This window comes from Propithecus coquereli, unplaced genomic scaffold (assembly GCF_000956105.1).
Source record: "Propithecus coquereli isolate 6110/MARCELLA unplaced genomic scaffold, Pcoq_1.0 Scaffold7, whole genome shotgun sequence".
NCBI classification, from domain to species: domain Eukaryota; kingdom Metazoa; phylum Chordata; class Mammalia; order Primates; family Indriidae; genus Propithecus; species Propithecus coquereli.
Genome location: NW_012153062.1, coordinates 7,224,148 through 7,235,284, shown reverse-complemented (window position 1 = coordinate 7,235,284; position 11,137 = coordinate 7,224,148). Strand labels below are relative to the sequence as shown.

The 11,137-nt window shown below is 35.6% G+C and overlaps 1 protein-coding gene across 1 annotated transcript in view; it reads left to right on the top strand.

Moving 5' to 3' along the window:
- The window catches only part of BRDT (bromodomain, testis-specific), a 67,104-nt gene that overhangs the window by 50,969 nt on the left and 4,998 nt on the right, over window positions 1–11,137 (top strand). The window contains exons 17-19 of the mRNA XM_012661043.1: window positions 4,115–4,215; window positions 8,352–8,557; window positions 9,078–9,258. Coding sequence (XP_012516497.1) covers window positions 4,115–4,215; window positions 8,352–8,557; window positions 9,078–9,258 — 488 coding nt within the window. The remainder of the gene's footprint in view (window positions 1–4,114; window positions 4,216–8,351; window positions 8,558–9,077; window positions 9,259–11,137) is intronic.

Genomic DNA, 11,137 nt, shown 5'->3' with positions numbered 1-11,137 from the left:
GAGACTCTGTCTCAAAAAAAAAAAAAAAAAAGAGTATCACATACTGCAGAGCATTAAAGTCAGATGAGGAATGCAGAGAGAGGATTAAGTTGGCAAAGTGAGAAGTTTTGCTTTTGCAAAAACTTTTTTTAGTAGCCACTGTGATTGGGGCAGAAGCCAAATTGTTGTAAGTCGGGAGTGAGTGTAGTGAATGTTAATCATTCTTTTAAGAAGTTTGTTGGTAAGGGGGATGGGAAGATAGTTGTGCCTTTAATACAAAGATAGTTTTTTTTTTTTGTGGAGTGGAAAAGTTTTGTTTTGTGAGTTTTTGAGTCTGAGAGATTTGAACATGTTTGAAGATTAATTAGAAAAAGCCAAAGTAGGGAAAAGTTGCTGTTTTCACTAGAGAATGTTTATAGAAGAATGGTAGAGATAGCTTTGCCCTTGGAAAGGAATAAAGACAATGAAAAATAATGGTAAGATGCTCTTGAATGCAGTCAAGATGTTCTTTTATTCCTACTTTAAGAAAACACCTTCTCTATGAAAAGTCAGGCTTTTCATACCTAAATCTTCAGTAAAGACCAGTTTATTGTAAATATTTCTTCATATTCTGTTTATATGATGCTTATGATCAACATAATGTGTACAGAGAAGGTTTGGATGATGCTAGAGTTGCTATTCTATTGCAGTTAGCAAGTTTTTCAGATCCAGGGTGGTTTGCACTTGCCAACTGTAGGTGGCACTATGCCCAAGGGAAATTGCAAATGTTTATTAAGCCATAAAATGCATAAAGTCATTTTCTTTTCTGAAGTTTAATCTCAGTGGAAATAAATTTTTGGTTAAACCTTACCTTAAATTTAAATGATGAAAGTAACAAATTTTTATCCCGAAGTTTTCTTCTTATTGGAGAAATAAACAAAATGTTAGAGTACATAAATGATTTAAGAAATTGAATTTTTAAGTGTCATTGGTTTTCATCACTTCCCCCATCATGTCCACAAGAAATAGAAAATGTTTAATTTTTTTAACTTGTAAATTGAAGTTTTTAGTCACTAAAGATTACTAACCTTATCCTTAAAATTTATCCTTTTTCTATCTCAGAAAAATCACTAAATTATATTGAGTTTTTTTTAAAAGAAATATTTATGCTGTTACCTCAACATGAATTCACAATGCCAAATAAAAAGGTAAATCAAGGAGTTTGCTATATCATAGGAGCTATAAAGAACTGGTATATAAAGTAAAAATAATATGCCCTAAAAGAAGCAAATGTGAAATTTAAGGAGATGAGGAAGGTAGAATGACCTGATCTCTTTGGCAGATGCATATTTTACAGAATAAGTGTCATTTGTACTGGGTTCCAGAGAAACAAATAAAACTTACCTATGTATATCTAGGATTGAAAGGCATTTGGATGGAGGAAACAACACTAATGTGAAGGTATTTAGGCAACTAATAATTCAACGTGATTAAAGCTTGAGTTGGATAAACAAAACAATTTAGAAAGGTAGACCGGGGTCAGATCATTTAAACCTTGAAATTTAGACCCTTTGGACTTAATGATAACTGTGTAGTCAGTGGGGAACCAATGAAGGTTTTTTGAGCAAAGGGTATGCTTCAAGGTATGTACTCTGCCAATATTATGTAGGTCAGTTGAAGGAAAGGGGTATTGAGACCAGAGAAGGAGGAGACCAATTGGGCCCTTACAATAGTAGAAAAAAAGTGAAGTAAAGTGATGGAAATAAAGAAAGGAGGAAAGTTGGAAAAAAATTGCAAGAGTGGAATGAGCAGATCTGCAAATTAGGAACACATGCTAGGTTAGTAACAGGGATATAAACTTTGGTGGCTCTAAGGTTACTGGCTGGACACTGGTCCAGGCTGACCGACCTGGAACACAGATGAAGAATAGGTTTTTGAGGAAAGATGACTTTTATAGTGTTTTGAGGTATGAGAGGATCATTCATAGAAAAATGTTTTTCAGAGAGTTGGACTGTTGCCACGCTTCCTAGGCCTCTATGACACTGTCCTCTTGACCAGCCCATCTCTCTGAATGTTCCCTATAGGTATCTCTTTATCTACCTACCTTCAGATGTTGATAATACTCTGAATTACACCCTTAAGCTTCTTTTCTTTTTATTCTACTCGAGAGCTGCTTAACCATGTTCCAGAGCACAGGCTTATTTAGCTACTGTTCCCTTCAGCTCTCATGGCAGCCTTCCCATTTACCCAGGTGTGCCCATACATTGATCATTTTCTACATATCATGACATGCAAAAGGTTGGAAAGCGGTGCTCTATACATTCTTCCTGGTCGATTTTGGCATCTGTGACTTCTAGTCTCATTTTTACAACTCAAGAATATCTAGGCCCCAGGCACGTTTATACAACTCTACTGAATGTCTTTATTTAAACATCACATAGGCATTCTAAATGCAGCATGTAAAAACTGAATTCCCCCTTTCAGCCCCCAGATTCTAATCTTTCCCCCTTAATTCTTGATGATGGTACTACCACCACTTATCAACTTAGCAAATTAAGAGTCATTTTAGAATTTACTTCACTTACCATGTATACTTTTTCTGCTTCCTAAACAATATCTGACTCCAAGCAGAGAAGAGAAGATAGTTCTGTATGTATAGTTTTTCTCACTATTCTTCCACTCCTTATTGAACTGGGAAACCATAGGTACATTGGGCTGTGTGGGGACATACAAATTTAAAATGTGTGCTTTCATTCATATGTCCTTTGATAGTGTTTTGTCTCACCCTCCTATGCTGACTCCCTTCCCTTGACGTTCCTTGCTCTCTTCTTGCTGCAACTTCAAAGAGTGCGATTTAGCCAGAAAATCAGTCAAGGGATTGATGAGTGGTAGAAGCTTAAATGAAAGTTCCTACAATATATGTGTCCAGGATTTTGTGAGCTTGAGTCAGTTAGTTTTTACTTGGAAAGGAGGAAAATGGAAAAAAAGAAAAAAATTTAGTTTTGATTTGTCCCCCCGTCCTTTAGATACTAGTTAGGACCTATAGACAGGGAGTAGAGAGAATTGAAACAGAAATTATCAGTTAAGTTTCTTTTCTTTCTTTCTTTTCTTTTGTTTCTTTCACAGGGTCTCACTTTGTTGCCCAGGCTGGAGTACAGTGGCATAAATATAGCTCACTGCAGCCTTGAACTCCGAGGCTCAGGCGATCCTCCTGCCTCAGCCTCCCTAGTAGCTGGGGCTACAGGCATGCACCACTGTGCCCAGATAATTTTTTTTTATTTTTTGTAGAGATGGGTTCTCACTATGTTGCCCAGTCTGGTCTTAAACTCCTGACCTCAAGTGATCCTTCTGCCTCAGCCTCCCAAAGTGCTGGGATTACAGGCATGAACTACTATTCCCAAATTGACTTAAATAATAAGGAATTTTGTTGGCTTACATAACCAGTAGTACAAAGATAGGTCAATCTTTTAGGCATGGCTTTATCAGAGTTCAAATTCTATTTCTGTAGTTCATCTTCACCCATAATAGTAAATGAAATATTTGTACGAAAGCTCAAGAATTAACGAGATTACATAGTTGTTCTCTTCACTTCAGAGAGTCAAATTTTTTGTATTTTTTAACCCTGTTCCCTTGCTAGCTGTTATGGAAGTCTAATATCTCAGTTCTTCTGTTCTCTGTGTTTTATTTGTTTTCAAATTGGCCATCCCGGCAGCATCTTTCCCTGGAAGGCTTACATTGTCTTAGGAGGTCTGTTCTTCCTAAATGAGTTATTGTTGGGGAGATGGAATTACCATTGACTTGGCCTAAACGACACCACCTCTGGAGCTGAGGTCAGTCTATAAACTGGAGAGTGCTGTAGCGTGGGGACAGATAGAATAGGTTTCAGTGGGTGAGTCACGATATCTGTTATACTTAATGCTGACTAAAACAAACAAAAGACAACAAAAAGAAAAAAAAACAAAGGAGATAAACGTCAAGTAAGAAATGTTTGTTTTACAGTATACCAAGTCCTCAAGTAAGAATACTCCAAAGTTAAGACGCATCAAAAAAATCAGTCACTTTGTTTTCATAGTGTCTGACCTGGAAGGAAACAAAATCAAATTCTCAGTGAGATGAAATGTTTTAATTATACTATTCTAAAAATGTGTGCTTCTAGATGATTCTAAACAGCTGTTGAATGGCCCAACTGTGATGCATCCATCTGGTGACAATGACACAATGGCTGTAGAATCCGAATGTCAAGTTCCTGCGCAGAAGGTAAAAATAAATGTTATTTTTTTCTCACAAATCTCGAAGGGAATTAAAATTGGGTCTAGAAGTGGTATTTTAAGCCCTAACTTGAATAAGATTTTGGATCTCTAAGCCTAATTTTTACCTATGTAATTTAAAAAATTACCGGTGAGGAACACCCTACCTCTACCTACTACCATTGGTCTTCATGCTTATGTTTAAGTGCAAATTCTATAATGTTGGTATTTGCCAGCTACCCAAATTTTAAAGCATGTCATAAAACTATCTTTTAGAATCTATTCTAGAGATATCTAGGAAATCTGGGGGATTTCCCAATGAAGCCTTATGTGTACTTTATCTTCAAACTACACATTGATAACATTCTTCAAACAAATATTCTAGATGTTTGGGGTACATTAGATACATCAGGTACTTTTCTAGGTGTTCTCAGAAACTGACTATGAATGGGATATTTATATAACCCCCACCCCCTTTCTTTTTACTTCACAAGTGCTTCAGAGGACAAATCTCAGCCTTAGTGTTTAAGATTATCATTTGGGGACACTTAGGCAATCTAACATTTCACCTCAGGAACATACTGCTTTGGCCCTTGTGCTTTCTTAGTATCTTTGATTTTTTTACATAATACTCTGCTAATAATTATTATCATTAAAGACCAACTATGTTTGATGTTGGTGTTTTATTATTGATAGGTATGCATAAGAATTATTTTAAAAGTGCCTTTTCTTAAAAAAAAAAAAAAAAAACAGGATGGAGGCAGGGCAAGTTCCAACTGGTTAGAACCAAGATAGAGGGTGTCACCCTGATTTCAGGAAAACATCACCCCTTCCATGAATATTTCTCTTCTTGTTTAGCCTATAATTAAGCCATTGCTTAAAAAGAAAGGCAACAGGAACCAGGGGGCCGGTTCTCTTGTGCAGGGAGAACTAGCCTCTGCTCTATGTGTGGAGTAGACTTTCTATAGTTTCTGAATAAATCTCACTTTCACTTTAAAAAAAAAAAGTGCCTTCTCTGACAGCAACATTAATTTTTAATTTTATTGTTTTACTTAACAATGGAAGTATCATGCATCCCCTTTAGGATGAAAAGAATAAATTTCTTGAATTAAACATTTGATTTACTGTGTACTATAATCTTTATGTTTCTAATTTAACAAAACCTCGTAATTTTGACTGGCCCAAAATAAAGTTCAAAAACGGTAAGAAAATTTCCAAAAGAGCAAAGAGGTTACAGCAAAAGTAAGCAACAAAACATCAACTCTATGTCATACCATTGACACTTGTGCTACAGGTGAAAATCAGTAAAATTTTAGAATGAAAGCTTAAGAAATGGGATTGTGTAGCCTGTTCTCTTCACAACAAAGGGTCGAGTAAACTATTTCTAATCTTGACATCTTTTCCCACCCTTGCTTCCTCCCTGTCAGCAGTGTTAACACTTATTGAAAAGAGAGGCTACAAAATTTTGGTGCTAGAAGAAATCTTTGAGAATTGGTCTTTATGAATAAATTGCAGCCCAGATGGTTCAAGCATCTTGCCCAAGTAAGAGAAGGAATTAAAATAAATTATTTCAACAAACCCTCAACTTCTTATCTTTCTACTCAGAAGCCCGAGCTTTGCCATTCTTTCTTCTCTTATTTACTTCTGCCTCAGAAAAAGATATCCCTTCTTGCCAAGACTAACCTTCCCATCTCTGTTCTTAATTTTTTTCATTCAACAGATTTATTGTGGAGTTCTCCTGCCATCTCTATAGCCTCTATCCATTATTACTTTTTGCCTTATTTTCCTACTACTTGTTTACATCTTAAACTGGAGTTTCTCAGCTATAGCACTATTGACATTTTAGGCTGACTAAATTTTTTAAATTTTTTATTTTTTAGAGACAGGGACTCACTATGTTACCTGGACTGGTCTCCAGCTCCTCAACTTAAGCAATCCTCCTGCCTCAACCTCTTGAACAGCTGGGACTACAGGCACATGCCACTGTGCTTGGCTTGAATAAATTTTTTGTTGGGGGTGGGTCTGTGCATTATAGAAACCCTGTTCTCTACTGCTAGATGCCAGTAGTGCCCTTGCCCCCAACCCCATGTGACAAGCAGTATGTCTACTGACATTGCCAACTATCCTCCTGGAGGGGGGTCACCCCCAGTTAAGAGTCAATGTATTCATTTTGTCTGGTATCTAGTTATTCCCCTGTGCCTGTAACTTTTTCCCCAAGGAAACCAGTGACTTCTAAAATAGTTGCATCCCTCTTAAAGTCTTGATGGGGCGTGAAACCAGTCTTCCACTTTTTTCTGCTTGAACATCTACTATGGTGATTTCAGTTATAGTTTCTATGCGGATGACTCAAATATATACTTCTAGACCTGACCGCTCATAAGTTTTAACATTTTCGACAACTTCTCAGTCCCCTACAGCCAAAGAGTTGTTAAATTCTTTGAGTTTTACTTCTAAAGATATCTCCTTTTCCCTTCCCATCAGAAAAACTAGGCACTTTTGCCTTAATCTGAGCTCTTTTAACATACCTAGTCCTGGTCTGACTGACTTGAGACTCTCTTTGCTTTAATCCATTCCAATCTTAACATTCTTATATTAGTCCTCTTGATGTGTACTGCTCTGATCATATTACTCATCTGTATGAAAGCTTTAGTGGTTTCCAACTTCTGCCACCAGCGTGAAGATAAAGCACCATTATGTTGTGACCCCAATCTAACTTCTCAGTCTTAACTAATATGCCTTGTAATTCATTGCAACTGAACTAGTCATTTCTCTCCAGATGTACCTAGTAGTACCTTTGATTATATTCTTTCTTCCACAAGAAATGCTTTCCATCTTCATCTATCCTGTCAGAAGTCTTCTCATTCTTTGTGATACCTGAAAAAGTTTCCTATACTTCAAATCACATGTGAACTTTCTCTCCTGTTTTAGGGTCGGTCAAAATTTCATTGCAATGAAATAACAATTTCAGGACACAGAGCCAGAGACCAGGGTTTCATCCTCCCTTTATTCCCTATTAAGTATACAGTTGGCCCTCCATGCAATCAACCATGGTTGAAAATATTTGGGAAAAAAAATTGCATCTGTACTGAACATGTACAGACTTTTTTCTTGTCATTATTCCCCAAACAATATTATGTAACATTTATATTGTATTATGTATTATAAGTAATCTAGAGATGATTTAAAGTATATGGGAAGATGTGCATAGATTATATGCAAATACTATGCCATTTTATATCAGGGACTTGAATATCCACAGATTTTGGTATCCAAGGGAGGGGGAGGTATTGGCATCAATCTCCAGGGATACGCAGGGATGACTATGCTACCTGTCTTGTTTCAAATCTCTATCAGAAGGTGAAATTCTTTAGCTGACTGAGTAGTCACATGAAACCTGAAACTGGTATTTAGGCCATTCCATTGGTAGGGACAAAAATAGATTTTATTGGCAACTTATAGGAACAACTTTAAAAACACAACTGGGTGACCATTGGTGAAGATCTTTGTGTGTGGTGAGGTATGGGAAGGGATGTTACAACTCCTAATAATTTGGATGACTTGGTATTTTAAAATGTAAGATATATTATTAATAAGTCTTTTATATTGCTTACATGTTGAAAGAATAATGCTTTGGGTTAATTGGTTAAGTAAATAAAATATATTATTAAAATTAAATTTACTTAAAAATTTTTTTAATGTGGCTACTAGAAAATTTTAAATTAACATACGTAAGACATAGCTATGCCAGAGGGTTCTCAGCAAACTCCACACCATTCTTAGGGCATAATCTTACTTTGCCTTTTATTAATCATTTGTGTATTTGTTTTATTTTCTCTATAGGAACATAAGTATCTTAATTACATTGAGTGGTTTATGTTTACATCCCCTGCAAATTATTATGCAGTTATATATGTGTGTCTTAAATTGAAATAATTGGTGAGCATGCTACTTTAATTTAGTCTTAGATGAATAATTGAGTTTAGATGATGATCTGTTATCATGTTTTCTTATTTTTTTCTGGCCTTTTAGCTTAAGTTTAGTAAAAATACATGAAGGCCTTTAGAATCTTAATTTGATCCATTACTGTATCAAAATATATTGTCTTCCTGGCTGACACATGTAGACTGAATCAAATATTTCTTTTAGGATATAAAGATTAAGAATGCAGACTCTTGGAAAAGTTTAGGTAAACCAGTGAAAACATCAGGTATACTGAAATCCTCAGATGAACTCTTCAACCAATTTAGAAAAGCAGCCATAGAAAAAGAAGTAAAAGCTAGAACACAGGAACTTATACAGAAACATCTGGAACAAAATACAAAGGAACCAAAAGTATCTCAAGGAAATCAGAGGTGTGTAATTTACTGGATTAAAGGAGGTCTTGGGGGGTATAGCAATGTATTTTAAATATGTTAAATTTTTTATCTGTCAAATGACTATGATTCAGCCATTTAGTAGAACACAGAGCAAATTGTGATTGCAAGAAGTACATTTCTATTGATAATTTTTCCAATAGTAGTATCTATCTTGAAGAAGATAGAAATAATCAAGTGATTAAGCTAGTAAAGATATCAATACTTAAATTACTAAATTATAAAGACATTATTTTCCAGGATTGTCTTGAAGTTTTTCCATTCTACATGTAAGAAGATAGTAGTTCACTTTTGTCACAGTTTTCCAAAACATTTTCTTTGATAATATAGATTATCCTATGTAAAATTTGACACATCAATATAAAACCTAAAAATAATGTTATAACATGAAAATGGGTATCTAGTATATTGCTTTATATTTGTCATTTAATAACATATCTTTGTAATAAAAACTTTTAAGGAACTTAAAACCTACTTTGAGATATATGGTTTCTTTTAGGGACCTTGGAAATGGATTGACTCCAGAATCTTTTTCAAATAAAATGCAAAACAAGTGCCATGGAGAGGAGCAGAAAGAACATCGGCAGTCATTGGAAGCTCAAGATAAATGCAAACTCTGGCATCTCGAAGACCGTAATTTAGCAAGGGAGAAAGAGCAAGAGCGGAGGAGAAGAGAAGCAGTAAGTGAATTTTAGTTTACTAAATCTAACAAAGGCAAGATTTAACAGAGCATAGTCTTATGTTCAAAGATGTGTTCAGGGTAATTTTTCAGTGAGTGGAATTACTTCTTTAGTGGGGAGAAAGTTCTAAAATCACAGCTTAAAATAAAAATTTCTTAGTCAAAAGAGGCAAACATAATGCAATAACAGAGCCTGGATTCAAATCCTGCTTCTGTCATTTAGTAGACTTTTGGACCTTGGCAATTTATTTAACCTCTCTGTGACTCAATTTCTTCACCTGTAAAGTGGGACTAATAATACCTATTGTGAAGGTGAAATGAATTAACATGTATTAAGCACATGGGAAAATGCCGGGCATATAGATGAAGTAATTTATCACTTAATAGTAATATTATTACTCTCTAAAAATCTGTAAACCACCTATTAATTGTGACCAAAAGATATGCCATCTGGAGGCTGAAGCAGAATAATCGCTTGAGGCCAAGAGTTTGAGCCTGGGCAATATATGGAGACCCTGGATTTTTTTTTTTTTTTTTTTAAATAAAAAGCAGGTTCTCACTCTGTTGCTGGGCTGGAGTGCAGCAGCGTGATCATAACTCCCTGAAACCTCAAACTCCTGGGCTCAAGTAATCCTCCTGCCTCAGCCTCCCGAGTAGCTGGGACTACAGGTACGTACCACCACACCCAGCTAATTTTTCTATTTTGTGTAGAGATGGGGTCTCAGTTTTGCTTAGACTGGTCTCAAACCCCTGACCTTAAGCGATCCTCCTGTCTCAGCTTCCCAGAGTGCTAGGATTACAGGTGTGAGCCACTGAGCCTGGCCAAAGTCTGCTTTTTAGCACGTGTTTAGACAAATTACATGCAATATGATCATTGACACGGTTAAGTTTGAGCCCACACCTTACCGTTTGTTCTCTGTTTGTCCTGTCTGTCCTTGTTCTCTCTTTTTTTCTTTTTCTCTGCCTTCTTTTGTGTTAATAAGTGTTTTAAAGAATTCCATTTTATCTCCTTCATTAGCGTATTATTAGTAACTCTTTGTTTTCTTATTTTAGTGGTTGCTTTAGGATTTATAGTATATACCTTTAACTTATCACCCTCTACTTTCTATTTATGTTATACCACTTCATGTTTAGTATAAGAGCTTTACAATAATGTGCTTCCATTTCTCCCCTCTCAGCCTTATGCTATCTATTGCTTAAATGCTCAAATTGTCCCTTAAAATTTTTTAAATAATAATTTTTTAAAGATTTTATATTTACCTGTGCAGTCACCATTTCCAGTGCTCTTCATTCCTTTGTTCAGATCTGGATTTCTAAATAGCATAATTTTCCTTTTTCCTAAAAGACTTCCTGTTAACATTTTATAGTGTAAGTCCACTGGTGATAAATTCTTTCAGCTTTTGTGTCTCTGAAAATGCCTTTATTTGGCCTTTATTTTTTTTTCGTTGATAGACTTTATTTTTTGAGCAGTTTTAGGTTCTCAGCAAAATTGAGCTGAAAATACAGAGTTACCACAATCCATACTCTCTTTCTCTCCACACACATACCTTCTCCCACCATCAACATCGACACATCATTGTCAACCTTAGTTTATCAAGCAAAGTCCATAATTTACATTATGGTTCACTGTGTGTAGTTTCTGCGCGTTTTGACATATGTGTGATGACAAAGATCAACCATCAAAGTTCCAAACAGAATAATTTGCATGCCCTAACACTTCCCTATGCCCCACCTATTTACCCCTTCCTCTCAAAACCCTGGCAACCACTGATATTTTTACCGTCTCCATAGTTCTGCCTTTTCCAAAACATTATATAGTTGGAATCATACGCTATGTAGCCTTTTTAAATTGTCTTCTTTCACTTAGCAATGTGCATTTA